The 21,330-nt window shown below is 38.2% G+C and overlaps 1 protein-coding gene across 2 annotated transcripts; it reads right to left on the bottom strand.

Annotated features, from left to right (window-relative positions):
* Positions 1-3,456: 3,456 nt before the first annotated feature.
* On the bottom strand, positions 3,457-6,093 carry LOC121743804. Of its 2 annotated transcripts, none has more exons than XM_042137172.1 (3): positions 5,985-6,093; positions 4,545-4,911; positions 3,457-4,215 (listed from the first exon to the last, which is right to left on the bottom strand). In XM_042137172.1, exons 2-3 carry the CDS (start codon positions 4,890-4,892, stop codon positions 3,646-3,648), a joined length of 918 nt encoding a protein of 305 aa, XP_041993106.1. In that variant the 5' UTR covers positions 4,893-4,911; positions 5,985-6,093; the 3' UTR covers positions 3,457-3,645. The 2 variants fall into 2 exon arrangements, with proteins under 2 accessions (XP_041993106.1, XP_041993107.1); XM_042137173.1 differs by having other exon boundaries at positions 5,981-6,062.
* Positions 6,094-21,330: the final 15,237 nt, after the last annotated feature.

The raw sequence follows: 21,330 nt of genomic DNA, 5'->3' as shown, positions 1-21,330 counted from the left end.
TTGGCAACAATAAAAAATATGTATAATCACTGAGTATAACAATTTGTTAGTATTATTTAAATTTTATGATTACAGTTTTCTTTTCTTATATATTTCTACATAAAATTATATATATAAGTGAAAATGCACACAAACAAAAAGTATGATCATAATTTAATTTTTCTTTTTTTAGTGCATTTAAAGAGTTATATGTACTTAATAACTTAATATGAAAGTAAAAATTAAAGTACATATAGGAGGAAAAAATATTACTAGCAATTTTTATATTTTAAAATTATATAATATTCTATAAAAGTGGTTTAATAAATATTTTAAGATTTTAATGAATTAAATAGGTTATATATTTACTTAGTACCTTAATATGAAAATAAAAATTAAAATTACAACTATATAAGTGTGTCAATATATTTATATATAGGAAGAAAAAATATTGACATTTTTCATATTTTAAGAAATAAGGTTATGCAATATTTGTAAAAGTGGTTTAATAAATATCTTCTAAAAATACATTCATTAGTTGGCATGTCCAGTCATTTATGTTTCCATTTGTTAAAAATTAAAGAGTGAACTACAAAAATGGTTCATGGACTATGGGTTTATCTCTCCCATAGTCCTTGGACTTTAAAAATATCGTCAGACATCCTTGGACTAAGGGTTTATCTCAAAATTGGTCATTTTGCCATTTTTTGTTACAAAAATACCCTTTTGAGGGTTTGGGCAATTTGGTCTTTTTACACTTTTAAGATTTTAAATTTGATATTATTTCAGTGATGTATTAAATCTGATATTATTTCAAAATTATCATTCTTCTTCCCTTTTGTCACCCTTCACTTTGTTTCTTTCTTTATTTCAATATTAGATTTAATTTTATAAAATGAAATTTTAAATTTAGATTTTTAAATATAAATAAATTTTTATTATTTAAAATTCTTAATTCATGGACACTATAAATATTGATTAAAACTATTAATTTTTTTTATTTAATATAATATTCAGTTGAATCGACGAAGTACAAAAAAATATTAATCATGATGAAAAAATAAGAGCTATTCTACTTAGCCTTCATTCGATTGTTATAATTGATTGTGATTATATATTATGAAGTTGACTAAAAATTTGATACTACTAAAATTTTATATATGAGTATTTTGTTTAAATTTTATACAGTAGTTAATTTTGATTGTTTTCAAATAAATAAACAAAAATTATGTTAGTCTTATATTAGATGCATATTTACTTTAGAATAATAGTGTTATATGATCTATTTATGATTAAAATTATTAAATATTGATTAAAACTAAGTTGGCGTCGGCATACCTTATTGATTAAATATAAGACACTATAAAATATTGATTAAAACTATTAATTTTTGTTATTTAATAATTTTAATAATCAATAAAAATTTATTGATATTTAAAATCTATATTTAAAATTTAATTTTATAAAATTAAATATAATATTGAATAAAGAAACAAAGTAAAGGATGACAAAAGGGAATAAGAATGATAATTTTGAAATAATATCAGATTTAGTACATCATTGAAATAATATAAGATTTAAAATGTTAAAATTGTAAAAAGACCAAATTGCTCAAACTCTCAAAAGGGTATTTTCGTATCAAAAAATGGCAAAAAGACCAATTTTGAGATAAACCCTTAGTCCAGGGATGTCTGACGATATTTTTAAAGCCCATGGACTATGGGCGGGATAAACCCATAGTCCAAGGACCATTTTTGTAGTTCACTCAAAATTAAAAGGTTGAGTACACCACCTCATAATGAAACTTTGGTGTAGAAGGTCCACTGAATATTTTCTCAAGGTTTGTGTCCTCCATTCGACTAAAATTTACATACTCCGTATTTTTTACTATATAATTAATTCACTATTCCTTTCTTATTTCATTCTCTTTTTTACTTTATCTCTCTACTTTTTTACTCTCTCTTACTTTTCTCTCCCTACATTTAACACAATTAATATTTTTTAAAAATTCCGTGTCGCAAAGAAATGTCTCAACTATGGCGGAACGGAGGGAGTAACTTTTATTTAATTATAGGAATTTTACTTTTATTTTGCTAATATTTTTATTACTATATGAAAAATAATTCGATTCTATTTATATAATAACTAGAAAATAAAAAAAAAAGAGAATTTCACAACGATTCATACTAAAAGATGGATCATGAATTAGTGAAAGATTATATTTTGTAGAATATAATCCTTCACACTAGATGAGTAAGTTTTGTGTTGCTTAAGTAAACCTTTTATAGATAGATTTTCAACTCCAACATTCATTGTGACTTCAAAGTGGAATAATGGTTGTTTTATAGATAGGTTTTCAACACTAATTTCTTTGTGATTTCGACGTGGGAATTTAGTTTTACACTTAAAAGAGAGTTTTTGTTGTTTTATGTAAAAATTTGCTTGATTTCAGTACAAAATCTATATTTAGTCTAGTGGTAAATGTGTCTTGAAATGTTATAGAGGTGTGGATTCAAACACCAAACTCAACATGTTTTTAATTTTGACTTTTATTATACTTTACTCATTTTATTCGATTCTTTTTTTTTGTTTATAATTTTTTGCCTATAATCATGTTTATATTTTTATGATAATGTAAATTTAATTTAAGTAATGTTGGTGTTTTATTTTTCAAAAATAAAATGTTGGTGTTTTTTTCAATTAATGTAAGTGTTTTTTTTTAAATTTGTTGTGTTTTATATTCCATCCGTACCAAGTTACTTGAGTCGTATTACATTTGGGTTGTCCCAAGTTACTACTATATTGTTTTTTTTACTTACACTATCTTCTCTCTCTTACTTTATTCTTTCCTCTACTTTATTTTACTTTATTTAACTCACTAAGCGCAATTTTCTTAAATCTCGTGCTGAAAAGAAACGCTTTAAATAACGTGGGCCGGATTGGAGTATATTATATTTTTTATTTGAAAACAAAAAAATTAAAATTAAATATAAAATTGAAAGGGTGAAAATTAGTTTGCACCTCTACAAGAGAATCATTTAGACTAAGAAATGCTGATGTGGCAATCCCTAGTCTGCCCACTAGTCACAACAATTGTGGATGCTTTTAATGGGAGGTACGTCGCATTTTAATTTTGTAAAAATTTCATCATTTATTATTTTTATATATTACTTGTTATCAGTGTGATAATACTTTCCAGCATTTGAAGTAGGGATAAGAAAGTCTGAAATGACGAAATTTTTGACTTTTTAATGTATTGTCGTGGTGAAAGTTAATTTGGAATAATACGAATACATGATAAAATGTATTGAACCATTTGTGTAACCAAACTCCCGTAAATCCATAATTAAAGATGTTCTTCCTCCCATTATTAAGGACTGTTTTCCACTTTTCAGTTTTATAAAATCCAAACCAAACAAAAATAATCACATTACTTTCACAAGCCAAACTCCACTTCAACTAAAAAAAGCTAAGACATTGCAAAACAAGATGATACCTACATATTTACTTCATTAAGAACAGTATATACTACAGAATATTTGGGCATATTGTCCATCAAGTAACCAAGCCGATAATAGATAACATACACATCTGCCAAAAGTATACACACTGCAAAATAAGATTAGATCTTACATCTTCTTCATCCATACCTACACAATCAGCTCATCAGTACTCTCCAGCTAAAATCATGTTAACCATCTCAACCTTCGCCTCGTCCGGAAGACTGAAGAAGAGCTCCAAATCTCCGGTTTTGTTCACAAGAAACTTTGCCACAGTCAACTTTTCGCGCACCTGGAGCCCGGGGATCCTCCCGAGCTCAGCATACAGTCCTCTCCTAGCATTTGTGACACCATCATACTCGAAGCCTACACTTCTTCTGGCAATAACGCCTTCGAACCTTGCATCTTGTTTGTTAGGGGAAACATTGACAGCAGCAGCAGAAGGATCTGAGCTGCACCCCGACATCTTCCTCTTGTTTGGAGCTTGCTTCTTCCCGGTCCCATCACTTTGAGGTTGACAGACAGACATCTCATTTTCGTCCTCATCTCCCTCAAAGACGCAGCCAAATTTTGCTACGGCTTCTTTCTCCTTTGCTTTATCTGCTTCCAGTTCTAGAACTACGTCAGCAATATGATCAGTATCTTCCATGATTACACTGCCCTTGCCAAATATTTGACACCAATCGGGGTAAAATTGCCAGGACTTGTACCTCATCGTGGGAGCATGGCTATCTGTCTGAGGGAAATAGCTTAAACAATGTTAGTGCAAGAGGAGAAACAGCATACACTTTCCTAAGGTTTTTTTTCAATGCAACTCCATCTTTTTTGTTGAAAAAACTAACTCATCATCAAGATTCTATCATCAGTTTTCCCACTTCTTTACATCATTTATCAGTAAACTTTTTCTAAACTGGAAGCACATGGAGAAACACCATAGATTTCTGCTCAAGACTCATAAAGAATAACATTACAAGTTTGCACTCAATGGATGCTTGGTAAGGATTCAGATATAAATCAGGATTTGATCATATGAATACAGAACTGAGTTCCAAAATAGGAACATACCTTCACATACGAATTCCACGCATCATCCTGAGCGTCGATCATTTTGGTTGAGTCGTTCCAAGTGATACCACTTACATTAAGCATGGACGACAGGGAAGCATAATGTGTTTTCCACACATGAAGCTTGGAATTTATGTGAGGCTCAGCTCTAATATCTGTACCCGGAAAAACTTTCTTCATGGAGCCTGTGAGTACCTTTAGATATCCTGCTCTGAATCCATTTTCACATTTCCAGCCTTTTGATACAATATCTTTCAGTGCAGCAATCAACACTTGTTCTTCCCTAGTTGTCCAGCATCGCCTTGTTCTCTTATTAATCTTCCCCTGCCCTTTCGATGTCAGCTCCATTCAATGCAAAGGATCCTCCCTGAAAGTAACAATTTCATTTTGGTTCGATACAACCACCATGTACATGTTAGCCAACAAACTTCAGAGAGACTGTCCACATGACAAGGTTCTATACATATCCAAGTAAACAATAGTGGTTGCAGAATCAATTAATCAATGAATAAATTATTTATTAGACATTCTGATCATCAAAAGCTCTGAAGGGTTAGATTGAAGAAGAAATATAAAGATTGGAGCCAAAGCTTATTGTTGAGCACTGCAATGCACACGACGACAAATCATTCCTATAATGAATAAAGAGTGTCCATTTATGCACTAACTACTAAGCGAAGTTTCCAGTTAGATAAGCTTCACCATTATCTGATTCTGATAATGGACCTTTCTTTGATTTAGAAACTCAGAAAGTAATATTCCCAATATTAGATCTTCTTCTCTAAGATCTCCTTCACTTACATACTCCTCTTCACCAAATTATTGATCCTATTAACACTAAACAATCATTTTAAATTGCATACCAAATTGCACAGGAAAAAACATTATTTCTGCACATATTGATAAATAAGAAGAAAATAAAATAAGGGACTCCATAACATTGCATTTCCAAAATCCAAGCGAAATCATGCAAAAAAATAAAGCCAAAAACTAAGAAACTGTGGAAAATTGCAGCGTCGAATAAGGTGGAAGCAGAGAGACAAATCAAGGAAGAGGATTGAAAATGAAGGGATAAAAATTAGGGGGAAATGGAGAGCAATTCAAAACAAAGCACGAAGGGAAAAAATTGTAACCCAAAATTAGGTGAAAACACAGGATTAAAACTGCAGCTGGTGTATTAAACACATCACTGTTCACGCCCAAAATCCATAACAAAAAAATTGAAAAGTGGGAGAAATGAATTAGAGTGTTTGTTTTGCAAAGAGGCATATATAGAGCAAAGTCATGGAAAAAATAATTGGAAGACGAAAACCAAATTCAGGCCAAAACAGGAAACAGTGTTAACCGTTGTATTAAACCGATTATGACATTGATAGGGAAGAGATTAGCACAACAATATGTGTGGATGTGTGTGGGTTTGAGAGAGAGAGATATACATACGCGGGGGATAGAACCACGAAGAGGAGCCGGCGATTGCAGAAGGAGCGTTTGGCGTGTGAGTGTGAGGAAATTGAGATGGGGAGAGTGCAGACAATTAGAATGAAAGCCTTCTTTCCTTTTTGAGTGAACTGCACCAAATGACCCCAACTTTACGATGTGTAACGGCAGAGACCCTTAACTTTTAAAAATCCCACCAGAGGGATCTAACAAAATATGTAATCACAAATCGTGTATTTTCGGACCATAATACCCTCAGGGCTTGGAAGGGCAAAACCGGCCTTTTGTATGGCCGCCAGTGCTGCATAGACTGTTGATGGGACCTGCGAAAAGATTTGATGTGACTGCAAAGCATGGTTCTTGTCCCCTATTATTTTCAAACCCTCGGACCTGCATTGTAATTTCCAATTTTGTAGCCATTTCGCCAAAACAATTAGGCGGTAGTTTCTCTTTCATTTTTCCCTCCAATCCACTTTAACTGCATCATTTTCGTCTGCATAACCGTATCTCACCACAATTTTCTACTAATTCTCGGAAAACGCCGCTGCCTTTCACGCCATTTTCATCAATGCCTCCAAAACAGAGACGAAGTTCCGGCCGTAGTTCTTCAAGGGGCAAAAAGAAGCCGCCAACGCCATCTTCTGCGTCACCATCACCTCCGGCATCACCTGGATACGGTAGAAGGGGTCGACCGGAGATAATCGACGTAGACCCAGAAACGTGGAGCATTCGCGATCCTCGGCCGGATTTCTTTGTTCCGGAAGACGAATATAGTAAGTTCAAATTTAAAATTCCAAGCAACCGATTTTGACTGTGATTTAGGGCTCCGAAAATTGGTTGTTTTGTGAAATTGTTTTGATGTCGTCGCGTTTGGGAAATTAGGACTTTATATGTGAAATTGTTTGGTTTAAATTTGGAAGTTTTCTAATTCTATACAAACCCCCTAACAGGGGACCATGTCGGGATGTTTTCCGTCGCTTTTCATCACGGAGGGTCAATCTTCGAAATCAATGGACAGAAGAAGTATGTTGGGGGGCAATTGACTTTCTTCGACTATTGCTGGATTCGCCAATTCGAGCTCTTAGAGCATCTCCAATGGCGGACGTCCGGTCGGACGTCCGCGACGGGCGACCGGGACGTCCGCCATTGTGGCGTCGAAGGTCGGATACGGACGTCCCGTGAGGACGTCGGGTGTCCTCGGACGTGCGGGCGACGGACGGGCGGACGTCCGCCATTGTGGAGTGGGTCGGACGTCCGGTAATTAATTTTTTTTTAACTCTATATATACGGCTCGTTGAACTTCATTTCATTCGCACCACTTGTGTTAACAAGTTTCTCTCTTCTTTTACTACAAATTTCATTTCTACTTAATGGAGAACGATAGGAACTCCCCTGCCACGAGCGAGTCGCAGACTCCGGCGTTTCCCATCGACCTGGAGGGAAACGTTAGCGGAAATGCGACAACAGTTCCGACAATGTCGGGGATGGGTGGAATGGGTGGGATGATGTCCCCTTATATGTACAATTGGATGAGTGGGATGGGTGGTATGATGCCCAGGGCTGCGGGGATGGGGGGCATGACCCCAAATATGATGATGCCGGGGATGATGGCGGGGATGGGGATGGGGTGCATGACCCCAAATATGATGATGCCGGGGCCGGGGATGGCGATGGGGGGCATGACCCCAAATATGATGGGGATGGGTGGGATGATGCCGGGGGGAGGGGGTGGCAGGGGCCCACAAGCGGACGATGTCTATCGGCCAGTTATCGATATGCTGTCTACTGATACCCCCTCCACTTATGTTCCGGAGACTCAGTTCACCAGCTTGGAAACTTTCTCTTTAGAGGAGTTGGGGCTATCTCCAGTCAGGGAGACTCTAGGCAGGGGGAAGGGACGTGGCAAGGGCAAGGGGAAAGCCCCGGGCTCTTCCTCGCGAACGGTGGCGGAGGAGGAGGATGAGGATGAGACGGGAAAGAGGACGGTATGGAGCCCGTGGGAAAATGTCGCGCTTGCGAAGGCTTGGGTTTCAGTAGTCGAGGATCCCTATGTCGGTGCCAACCAACATATTGACAGACTGTGGTATCGCATCGCTGAAGCCTACCACACACACAAACCGGCTGGGGCGAAGCGTCGCGTTCCCGAACAGTGCCGGAAACAATTGGAGCGGTTGAGGCCTAAGCTTAGTCGATTTGCGGGCCTCTACCAAAACAATCTCCGCCAGGCAAGCAGCGGTATGTCCGAGGAGGATGTCTGGAACCGTGCCTATGCTCAGTACCCCGACAGAGCCTTGAAGTTCAAACAATTCGATCAGTGGGAGGCCTTTCTCGTGGTGAAGGATTCCCCAAAGTTTTGTGGGGGAGTCGAATTTGGCTGGGCGAAGCAGACGAAGATCAACGCTTCTGGTGAATACAGCAGCAGTGCTGGTTCGCACGAGCTCCCAGAAGCCGACGAAGTGTCCCCGCTACCTCAATCAGACTCTCGCCGCCGTCGTCGCCCGGTTGGGCAAAAGGCTGCGCAGCGGAGGGCTAGGGGAAGCAGCAGCGGGTCGTTCGAGGTCCAATCGGAGGCCCCTGCTACCCCAGAAGATATCGACCGACTCGCCCGCGCGCAGTTAACGACTAGCTTGGTCCGGACCATGCATAGGTGGCATAGCACGACCGATCCGGTGTACAAGGGGATGTTGAAGGATGTCATCGATGGATGTCGGTGCGATTTGGGGATGCCACCCATTGGAGATGATGGCGCCGAGATTAGCGGCGGGGACGACGGGGCCGACACGGGCCACGGGGCTGGCACTGGCGACGGGGGCGGCACGGGCGACGAGGATAGCACGGAGTGAGCCGGGGATATTGGACTATGTATTTTTCTTTTTTTGAATGACTATGTATTTTGTTTTTTTTCTAACTATGTTTTTTTTATGTTTTATGACTATGTATTTTTCCCGTATTTTGCTTTCCCGTATTCCGTGTCAAAATTATAATTCCGTTTTTACGTAATTACATTATTGTGATTTTTTTTATTGCGGGAAGTCCTAGTGGGAAGGGCGATGGGAAGGGCGGATTGTGCAGGGGATGTCCTAGTGACGTGGCAGTGGGATGGGAAGTCCTAGTGACGTGGCAGGAGGTGTTTTTGGGATGTCCTAGTGGATGTCCGAGTGGGACATCCGCCAACTGGAGATGCTCTTAGATCTTTCCGCAATGGTGTTGCAGTTGGGGTACAATAGGAAAACCATCTGTGAGTTCTATTACGTTCATCCAATGTACAGTTATGGTTGTATAGACGTGGACATAGGAGGTCCATTGTTGCCCATTACGGACGATCCACATCTGGCCCCTTTTCTCGAAGTCGCCGCTACTAGCACAAAGCTTGTTCACATTTATCTCGTGGAGCTGACAGAGGCGGTCGCCTTGCTCAAGAAGTGAAGGGAAGAAGCGGAGGAGCTTCTAAAATTTGTGAACGCTTGTAAAAAAACCACTGTGGTCATTGAAGAGCTTGACGAACCGGACCCAATTGTGCCGAAGAGTAAGAGTAAACTGAAAAGGAAGAAACATCAGCACGAGGAGCAGAGGAAACCATCGGCACCATTATTGATGCTTGAGTGGTACCCCAGGGATATCGAGTTTGAAGAGTATTTGACCAAAAGCTTAGAAGACAAACGTCGCGAATGGAAGAGGGAAGAGGATGCAGCAAGTAAGAATTTGATGGATGCATTTGCATCATATAGTGCAGACCAAGCAGAAGCTGTTGTGGTGGAGGTTGAAGAGAATGATGCAGTCGATGGAGTTATTGGACAAGGAGATGTCCATGAATGCGAAGATGGAGATGAGATTGAGGTAGAAGATGGAGATGAAGGTAGCAAAGGTGAACACGGTAAACAACATGAGGTTGAGGTTGAAGCAGTTATAGACCATGCAGAGGTTAGTACACCACTGTGGAATATGTTTGTGATTTATTGTTTATGTTTGGTATTCATATGTGATTCATCTTTTGCTCAGATTCTCCTGCATGAAGATGAAGCAATTGTAGACCCTGATAGCGTGGCAGAGGTTAGTGCACACCTTTTGTAATATAGTTGTGATTTATGCTTGTATGTATGGTGTTCATTTGTGATTTTATGTTAAATCAGATGGGGCAATCTATTCATAGTGAAGATGTTCAGCATGTTGACGATAGTGTGTACAGCCCGACCCTGGATTTTTCAGCCGAACCGCAATGTCAACTGCAGGCGGAAGTTCCCATTATAGAGGAGATTCCGGATGAATTGCTAATGCTCGGACTTGAACGTGATGTGGAACAAGCTGGACAGGAAGTGCATGATGGGCCTGAAGTGCATGTTGGACCGGAAGTGCAAGCTGGACCCGAGGTACAAGGTATTCTGGAAGTACATGATGTTCCGGGAGTAGAACCTCAAGAGGAGGTATACATTCCATCGTTTGAGTACGTTCCGGACGGCTCCCATCGAAAAAACTTGCAATCATCTTCCTGCATAATACTTCCTCATTAATCTTTATGCCAAGAATATTAATGGAAAAAGGACCAAAATACAAGGTTTTAACCTTCCATATTGGGCAGCGATAGTAACGTCTACCCGGGTTAGCAGCCGTCCTAGATGTCACAAGCTCAGCCTCAAGATCGTGATTACATTTCACAATTTCGGGACGAGGCCGATTCCAATTGAAGCTTGAGCCGAAAGATTGAGAAGAAGAAGAAGACATTGCAACACGACCTGAATTCAATTTGACAATATAAAATTCAAATCAGCAATGCAAGAATTCAACACGGCCTAAATTCAATTTCGTCTAAAAGATAGCACATAGCACATAGCACAAAAACTAAAATTTCCGCCCAACTGTAAACTTCAACCAAGAACAGCAAAATTTTCCACATGCCCCGACTGTAACCCTACAACCATTAAATTCGACCAAGAATTGCAAATTAGTTTTTCAGATGCTAACCATACAACAAAAAAATCAACCACCAATTGCAAAAAAAAATTCCAGCTAAAATCGCTTAAACCTTTGTGGATACCTTAAATTCAGCGAAATCCAGATGAAAACCCATAATTTCCAGATGCCGAACCAGATGCCGAACAAAATATAATCGCCTATTATGTTAGAGAGGGAAATATGAAAGACGAAAATGAAACGGATAGGGAGGGAAAGGAGAAAGAAAATAGGAGAATGGAATTATGACGACTATGCTGTTTGACAAGACAGCCCCTGCACATGCAGACTATGTGCAGGCATAGGGAGCAGGTGTAGTACGTAAAAGGTCTAAACTGCCCTTCAGCCCATTTGGGCATTTTCGTCCGAAAAATGGCAAAATATACACGTTTTGTGATTACATATTTTGTTAGATCCCTCTGGTGTGATTTTTAAAAGTTAGGGACCTTTGCCGTTACACAGCGAAAAGTTAGGGCCATTTGGTGCAGTTCACTCTTCCTTTTTTATGTTTAATGTTTATTTTTTACTATATTTTTATTTTTTTTATGACATATATTATCTATATACCTCTCATAAAGTGAAATACCTTTTAAATAATAACACATTTTAAAAGAAAAGATCTATAAGAAGGTAAATTATTTTTTAAATTAAAATAATAGTACAAAATACATTAAAAAAAATAAAGTGTAATACCTTCTTAAATATCTTCCTCCTTGAAGAATAGTTTTTCACAAAAAGAAGAGGTATAACACACTCTTAAATAACTCTCCCCTTGGAGAATGATTTTTTATGGAAAAAAGGTAAATATGGTAGTTATATGACTTTACCTCTTCATTTACCTCTTCCCTTGGAGATACTCTAAGAGCATCTCAATGGGGAAAAGATATTTAGAAAAGGTATATTATGTATTTACTTTTTTAGAAAGTGAAATATACCCTTCTAAAATGTAACATATTCCAAAGGGAAAAGGTATATAGAAAGGTAAATTATTTTTTAAAAATAAAATAATAGTACGAAATATATTAAAAAACATAAAGGGTAACACCTTCTCAAATACCTTTACCCTTGGAGAATAGTTTTTCTTGAAAAAAGGCAAATATGGTAGTTATAATATTTATCTCTCCATTGATGGGGAGGTAAAGATACCTCTTCAAAATGGGAAAATGTATAATACAGTCTAAATACCTCTCCCATTGAAGAATGATTTTTCATGAAGAAAAGGTAAATATGGTAGTTATATTAGTTTACGTCTCCATTTACCTTTCCCCTTGGGATGTGGGATATGCATAGTTGACAAAATAAAAAATAGAGTGAACTACATAAAAAGTCTCTAACGTTTCCATTTGTTACATTGCAGGCCCCTGACAAAAAAATATATCGCCACAAGACTCTGACCTTAAACATAATCACATATCATGTTTTTTCGAACTAAAAGAGCCTTCAGCCCTTAAAGGGCATTATGGTCATATCACATGGAGTTCTGCAGTGGCGGCTTGCATGCTGCAGTGGCAGCCTGCAACCTATCGTGATTTGACGTCTGTGCGTCAGCCGTCAGTTATGATGTCTGTGCGTCAGCGGCGGTTTGTATGCAGTTACACCACATATACACGCCACATATACAATACTTCATTTGTGATTTATCAAATAAATTTCAAAAATTTCACAACCCTTATTTTGAATCTTCACTCTCTCACCCCGCCTAAAATTTTCACAAAAAAGGCAGTTCACTCTTCACTCTCCCACCCCGTCTAAAAATTTCACAAACTTTGTTTTCACTCTTCATTCTCTCTGCTCCCCTCTATAAAAATCTATCTTGCATGAATGGCGCCTAAATGGAAGCGCGCTGGATCATCAGGCGCATCGTCGTCACGAAATTCGTCTCGCCGTAAAAAGGAGCCCACACCCCCGCCATCGCCACCACACTGGCGACCACCACCGAGACATGCACCGATGGTCGTAGATGTGGATGAAGAAACTTGGGATATCCGAGATCCTCGGCTGGATTTTTTCGTCCCAGAAGACGAAATAGTAAGTTATGTTTTTAATCCTCAGTTTGTGATTTAGGGTTTAGGAAATTGATTTTTTTTGTGAATATTTTTTGGTCATCCAGAAATTGATTTTTAATCCTCAGTTTGTGATTTAGGGCTCCGGAAATTGAATTTTTTGTGAATTGTTTTTGGATGTTTTGGTTTGATTTTTGATTATCCGATTATTATTTTCCTTAACAAGGGAAGAACCTGGAAAGTTTTCAGTTGATTTCCATCATGGAGGTTCATTCTTCTTTACCAAAGATGAGAAAAAGTATGTTGGTAGGTATTTGACATACTTCGATTTCTGTAACATAAACCATTTCGAGCTCATAGACCTCTCGAGTATGGTGTTAAAGTTGAAGTATGATAGGAAGATGATATGTGAGTTCTATTATTGTGATCCAAAGTACAGTCATGACTGCAAGGGGATTTTAATCGGCGGCCCTTTGTTGCCTATTGTTGAGGATACACATCTAAAGGATTTCCTCAAAGTGGCGGCTACTACGACAAAGTTAGTTCACATCTACGTTGTGGAGATAACCCGGGCTGACGCTATATTGAAAAAATGAAGGATGAAGCGCAAGAGCTTCTCAGATTCAGGGCGTCCAAACCCCCAGGAGTCATTATTGAAGAGATTGAAGAAACCGAGCCAAATATGTCAAAGCAAAAACCCAGAACGAAGAGGAGGCAGGGGGGTCAGTTTGAAGGGCACCGAAGTAAGCCTTTGATGATTGGCTAGTATGATAGGGATGTTGAGTTCGAGGAATATCTTACAAAGAGTTTAGAAGATGATCGTGCTCATAGGAAGAGGGACGTGGAGGTAGCTAGTCAAAATTTGGTGAAAGCATTTGAAGCGGTATCATCCGAATCAGTACCATCCGAAGCCCCGGTCTCTAAGGTTGGAGAAGTACCAGTAGTAGCACCAGACATTGAATCTATAGCAGAAGTTGGAGGAGGATATGTTGGAGAAGTAGGAGAAGTTAGAGGTGGAGACTCTCATGCACACATACCAGAGGTAATGAGTTGTGATTTACATAATTGATTTAGTACCTCATTTGTGATTTTGTGTACATTTTGTGTATCTCATTTGTGATTTAGTCCCTCATTTGTGATTTAGTGTATTGTAGGATGTAGCTAGACCTTCATATGTGGACCATTCCAATCTGATTGGTCCAAGTGTCCATGTTGATGAACTTGCAACTGAATCTGAATCTGTAGTTCACCAACCACATTCGGACAGGGCAGGAGCATTTGTAGATGAAGACGTGTACCAACCGGTCATGGACGGTGGTTGTCAACCACAGCCGGACATATGGGTGGACAATGAATTCTTTCCAATCGTGGAGGACATTACCAATGAATTGTTCATGTTCGAAGCTAATACCCATGTGCAAGAGTCAGCTCCAACTGAAGCAGCGTCTGAAGAACTCGTACCAGTTGTAGGAGAAGTACCCCATCAGGTTGTGGAAGATGATGTTTATTGTCCTTCGTTCGATTATGTTCCCGACGGATGTCATCTTCATAATGAAGGAAGTAATGAAGATGATGATGTTGATGAGGTTGGCCATTTTATCTCGTTGGCCAACATGTGTCGCGATGAACAAATGTTTACCTCATACTACGAGGCGTTATGTTAGCAACAACAACCGGAACAGGAGACCGGACAACAGTGGAGTGCTGAGCCGGAGACCGAACCACAAGGGTCTGGACAGCAGTCTGGTGAAGGCAGCGGAGGGTCCAAGAAAAGGCGAAAGTTTTCCCCTGTTGTGGAGAAAAGGAACTCGTCGGATACAAACCATCTATACGAGCAAGAAACAGTTGATGAGCTACAAGATCTAGAGGATTTGGAAGGGTTGCGTAGAAAGGGTATCAAGTACACCCCATTCAAGCTGACAAATGAGCTTCCATCTTGGAAGCCTGGTGATTTTTTTAAGGATCGAGATTTCTTATATCAGGTCATTCGCCAATACCCGATAATGACCAGACGACGTGTACATGTATCCAAAAATGATGGCAAGAGACTCCGTGCCATTTGTAAAGGCATGGCATGTGAATGGTATGTGTACATAAGGAAGATCGAAACCCACAACAATACCGATTTTGTGGTAGTGAATATGCAGAGAGATCATGCTCACACGTGCTCGCAAGTGTTGGATCAGAGATGGCTCACGTCCAAGTGGCTAGCTGAGCATTACATGGAGAAAATCAAAGCGAATCCCCACATTCCACTGGCAGCTATACGGCAGTGTGTGGATGAGGAGTTCGGGCTGAAAGTTGGTAGGATGAAGGAGTATCGTGCAAGAGACAGTGCATTAGAATGTATCTTTGGCAAGGCGGGACTCCAATACGGGAGATTGTTTGACTACAAAGCTGAATTGGAACGGACACACGTTGATTCGAGTGTGTATATACACTACGAGAACTTCAGGGATCCTGAAGTTGTGGGCCCGAGATTCTTGAGGTTTTATTGTTGCTTCGGGCCTTTGAAAAATAGTTAGATGCATTTTTGCCATCCAATTATCTTCTTGGATGTCTGTTTCTTAAGAGGTATGTACAGAGGCCAACTTATGACGGCCATGGGAATTGATCCAAACAACGGCTAGTGGCCTATTGCGTGGGCGGTGACTGAGGCTGAGAGCTATGATCAGTGGAAATGGTTCCTCGGCTACCTAGCAGAGGACCTTCACATACATGAGAATGCCCCAAGATTTGTCTTCATGTCTGATCAGCAACAGGTACGAGTAATGTGATTTCAGTAAAAAAGTGTATACTTTAATTGTGATTTCTTAAATAACAATACTTTAGTTGTGATTTGTCCTATAGATTAGTAGTTCGATTGTGATCATAGATTTTGTGTTTGTGTTGTGGCTTATACATGTGCTAATGGTTGTTGTGTTACATGCATTTGGTAGGGTCTTGCAAAAGCCATCCCTGAGGATTTTCCACAGAGCGAGCATCGCTTCTGTGTTCAGCACATATACAACAACTTCAAGAAGAGATTTATCGGGGAGAATTTTAAGGAGATATTGTGGGAGCTTGCGTCGAGTACAACCCACGAGCAGTATGTGGAGCGGAAGGATGCATTGCGGATTATATATCCCCAAGCACATCAATACCTACTCGGTGTTGCTCCTAAAGAAAAATGGGTGAAGGCATATTTCTTTGCACATGTTTGTTGTGATTTTATCCTCAACAATATATGCGAGACATTTAATTCGAAGATAGCAATTGCTCGCGAGTTGGCCATTATCACCATGTTGGAGGAGATCCGGACGAGTCAAATGCAGAGGATACAGATTAGAGGCCAGTAGATCAAGACATACGATCACACACTGCCGCCTGTTATCAAAGAGATTGTGGATAAGTTATACGTTAGGGCTTCTTCCTGGAGATCAACATGGAATGGAGAGGATTCGTACCAAGTGTCGGGACCGTCAGGCCAGTATGTAGTGAACATGCGTGAATTTACTTGCTCGTGCAGATTATGGCAGCTGACTGGGATCCTGTGCACTCATGCCTTCGCTACAATCAACAAGAATGAGAATGATGTAGCAGACTATGTCTCCCGCTATTATTTACGGTCCAAAATGTCACTTCTGTACGAGAATGTCATGTACCCAATCAATGGGATGGATAATTGGCCCAAGACTTCTGAAGTTGGATTTGAACTGGCACCCCTGAGGACAAAGTGACAACGTGGACGACCAAAGAAACTGAGGCGTGAAGAGCCACAGGTTCGTATCATGCGAATGGATCTGAGTCACTACGACGAACCTTTGTACTCAGATGTCGACGGTGCGTACAAGATGGTCATAACAGGAGAACATGCACCAATGATCCCCGTGTAGATGCTTGAACCGAAGTTGGACAGAGTTCACAGCCCAGTGAGCCACCCACAACGGACGGCGGTGACAAGACTGAGTTGTCTAACGTGTTTCAAAATGAAGAGGTATTATTCAGTACGATTATATGAATTCCCTACTCGTTGGCCTGTATTTTAATGGTTTGTTTGTTACAGACCAATCTACCTCGGCGGGAACGACCTAGCACACGTCGGTCTACGCGGTCAAACCAGGAGGTAGTATTCAAGATCAATTTTTCACTTTTCATTTCCTAAACATTGCCAGTCAATTTGACCGGTTTGTTGTTTGTTGTAGACCAATCCCACTGGTCCAAGGCCTAGCACACGTCGGTCTACACGGTCAAACCAGAAGATAGTATTCAAGATCAAATTTTCACTTTTCATTTCCTAAACATTTCCAGTCAATTTGACCGGTTTGTTGTTTGTTGTAGACCAATCCCACTGCTCCAAGGGCTAGCACACGTTGGACCAGGACTCAGCCGCAATGCTGTGGCCGTCGCGGGGATCAGGATTGAATAATCGCGGTGATCAATGTTGGGAACCTTAAAAGTGTAAACAATGGTGTTGGTTTATGTTAGTGTCTTGAAGCCTTTTTTTGGTCAAACATTATTCAGATATTAAATACTATGCTTGTTAGGGATCATCATAGGAAGTCCTTTGTATTCAAATATTAAATACTATGCTTGTTAGGGATCAAACATTATGACTATGTTTTTGTCTATGTTGTATGACAAGGCTCTTGTATGTAGTTGTAGTTAACTGCATGTTTTGTCTGTATTTTATGACTATACTTTTGTGTATGCTTTATTTGTTGATATCTACATATACGTATAGTAATTGAGTACTGCATATTTTAACTTTGTACATAGGGTGTTATTTCACAAAAAGTTTTGTACGTCGGGTGTTATTCAACAAAAAGTTTTGTACGTAGGGTGGTATTTCACCAAAAGATGCGTGCCTCATTCGTGATTATGAAACTTCAGAGTGTTAGTTTAATGTACCTATTCGGGAACTTCATTCGTCATTGTAAAACTTCATTCATGTACAATAATTAAAGTGTCACTTATTTACCCCTTATACTTACAATGGAACTTCAAAGGTTTAGTACCTAAAAATCCCCTCTTACTGATTGAAGAAGAAAAGTGATACCATTACATTAGGAAAATAATTACAACGCATAACAACAATATTACAATCTTCATATTTCGGAACATTTTTTGGTTTTAACAATTTCTAAATTAAGACATGAACACTCCTCAGTCTTCATGCTCAATTTTAACTTCAGATCTTCACATTCGTCACTTTTCATGCGCAATTTATCTTCAAGAACACCTTCCACAATATTCTTGCATCGGAGTTGTTCTTCAAACCTGTCTCGTTCGAGCTTGATTCTTTGAAAGTAAGTGTCTTGGATTGGCGATAGACCCGCATCAAACCAACGGAAGAATCTGCAATCATCTTCCTTCCATATTGGACAACGATAGTAACGTCGACCAGGATTAGCAGCCGTCCTAGATGTCACAAGGTCAGCCTCAAGATCATGATTACAGTTCACAATCTGTGGACGAGGCCAATCCCAAATGAAACTTAACCCGGACGATTGAGAACTTGAAGAAGACATTGCAACAACGACCTGAATTGGAAATTAAAACCCAAAACATATTAAAAACTTATATGTCATTATTTATGAAATGAAATCCCCAAACAATTGCACGATACAGCCTAACACAAATAAACCATAAATTGAATACAACCAGATTCAGCTGCAAAATCCACCCAAATTCAGTTACAAAATCGACCCAAATCGGTCAGAGTGCAAGTTACCTAAATTGCGAGCTCAAGCTCAGCTATAGAGAATGAATTGAAAAATGAGTATACGGTGGTAGGGATCACACGCATTAGATGAAAGAAAATGGGAGGATGAATTGAAGTGAGAGAAGAGAAATTAATTTCATACCCTTAAAATGTAAAGGGAAGTACACGGATTAAGTCGAAGATCAACTTTGATTTGAAATGAATCCCAAAAAAATTGCACGACCTAGCCCAACACACATAAACCCTACATTAAATACAACCAAATTCAGTTGCAAATTCCACCCAAAAAAATCGACCCAAATCGGTAGGGATCACACGACGAAAGACAATGGAAGGATGAATTACAGTGCGAGAAGAGAAATTACCTAAATTGCGATCTGACAACAGAGTATACGACGGTTAGGGCTGGCAAATCGTGCGGATTGGGTCGCTATCGGGTCAATCCAATATCGACCCAACCTTGTCGGGTCCCGACCAACCCAACCCAACCCGAAATCATCGTGTTCTTATCGGGTACAACCCAACAGATTCGTGTCGGATTCGTGCGGATTTCGTTTCATCCAAAAAAACATTGGTCATCTTTTAATGATAGTAAGTTACTACACAATATAGTTTAACGTTATACGATAACGATCGACATAAGATATTACATAATTAAAATTTGATATTACACGATAAAATAAGATATTACAAAATTAAAATAATTAATTTAAATAATTTTTAAATCCAAATAATAAAATTAAAGTATATTAAAATTAAATCTAAATAATAAAGTTAAAATAATTAAAATAATTATTTTTTAATAAAATTTAAGTATGCAGTAAGATTTTTTTATCATAAAAAATAATTAATAATAGTATTAATCATATTTTTACTAATAAAATTAAAATATAATATTTTTTAATTAATAAAAATAATTAAAATTAAAATTTAATATATTATTTTAATTAATAAAAATAATCAAAATGATTATTTTTTTTCTTAACGGATAACCCAACCCAACCCAACCCAAAATTTTCGGGTTCTTATTGGGTCGACCCTAATTTTCAAAGTTATTCAAGGGTGTGGTGTTTTGTAAGGGTGAGCAACTCTTGCTACAACACCACACTCTTTTTCTGCAGTGAAGGGGAGAGATGAGCGGGAGAGGTATTTCATCACTGCCAATGCACACAATAATTGAATTTTATTATTTCATCCATAATTCTTCTCACTACAATTACTCAGATTTCTGAGGAAATACAAACACTGAAGCTGGCTTCCGCGTAAATTGAGATTAAATTCCCTAAAACCGACCCAGAGATTTCCTCTGATGCTAATTAAAAGGTTATATATCAATAATCAACAAATGGAAATTGATTTAGACTTAAAACTGCAGTGCGATTCACATCACTCAAAAAACTGAGTGCAGAAGAAATTGTTTTAATCAGCAGAACTCACGCTGGGAGTGTTTCAAATTCTGGCACTGATTGTTTTTTTACTAATAGAAGGGAAGAGAGATAGATAGATGAGAGAAAAGAGAAGGTGAGAGGCAAGAGAAAGAGAGAGAAAATAATCAATACACATATTAATTAATGAGCTGACACACTCAAAAAACATAAATAGTTAAATGATCGAAATACCTAAACCCTCAAAAGGGTATTTTCGCCTCAAAAAAGGGCAAAAGAACCATTTTTGAAATAAACCCTTAGTCCAGGATTGTCTGGGAATATTTTTAAAGTATATGGACTATGAGCGAGATAAACCCATAGTCCAGATACTGTTTTGAAATTCACTCTAAGCGATAAAACAAATGCATAAAAAGTAGTGTGAACACAACTCAATTATTTGTCACTGAACGCAGATATGAGATTCAATTATGTGACCCATCATTACCAAATCTAACCAAGAATTATTTCTACTCAACCAACCTCTAACAAATTGAACGGGTCATATACATTTTTATCGCTCCAAACAAGGTAATCTCTCTATCGCTATTAAATATCACACTTTTGACTTACAGATTTCAAAATATGTACTCTCTCTGTCCCATAAAAATAGTCTTCTTTTCAATTTTGGTCTGATCCACAAAAATAGGCCTTTTTTTATTTTTCACAAGTTTTTTTTTTCTCTCTTATAAGGTGAGCTACATTCTCCACTAACAATATTTCCGTCGCTTTTTCTTTATGCATCTCTCACACTTTACCAATTTCAGACTAAAACTTGTGTCGTCGCCAAAGTCCCTATTTTCAGAGGACAAATGGAGTAATAAAATATAGTTGAAAAAGTTAGTGGAATGTGAAGTCCATTATAAAAAAAATAGTACTTCCGTTGTCTCATAAAAATAGGGACAACAGAGATGACACGAGAATGAATGCATAATTGTTAAAGTAGTATTGGTGGACCCTAATGGTTTAAGTTATAAATGAATTGATATGTATAGCTACTGAGTTGGGAAGAACTTTCCATAAACGTAAATAGACTATATTTATGGAATGATGGAAATGAAAATGTTTCCTATTCTTTTGGGAAGAAGAAAATAAAAGGTAAATATAAAAAGTATTTGCGGATGAAAAAAAAAAGAAAATAATAAAAAGATAGAGGAAGTACTAAGTAATATTAAAATAATTCTCAACTAACTAAGGAAGTACTATGGAAAAAGTAGAGTGGAAAAAGTAAGGGACAGAATGCTAAAAATGAAATGACTCACTTAATTTGA

Source organism: Salvia splendens, chromosome 8 (genome assembly GCF_004379255.2).
Source record: "Salvia splendens isolate huo1 chromosome 8, SspV2, whole genome shotgun sequence".
NCBI classification, from domain to species: domain Eukaryota; kingdom Viridiplantae; phylum Streptophyta; class Magnoliopsida; order Lamiales; family Lamiaceae; genus Salvia; species Salvia splendens.
This window is presented reverse-complemented; position numbering and strand designations above follow the sequence as displayed.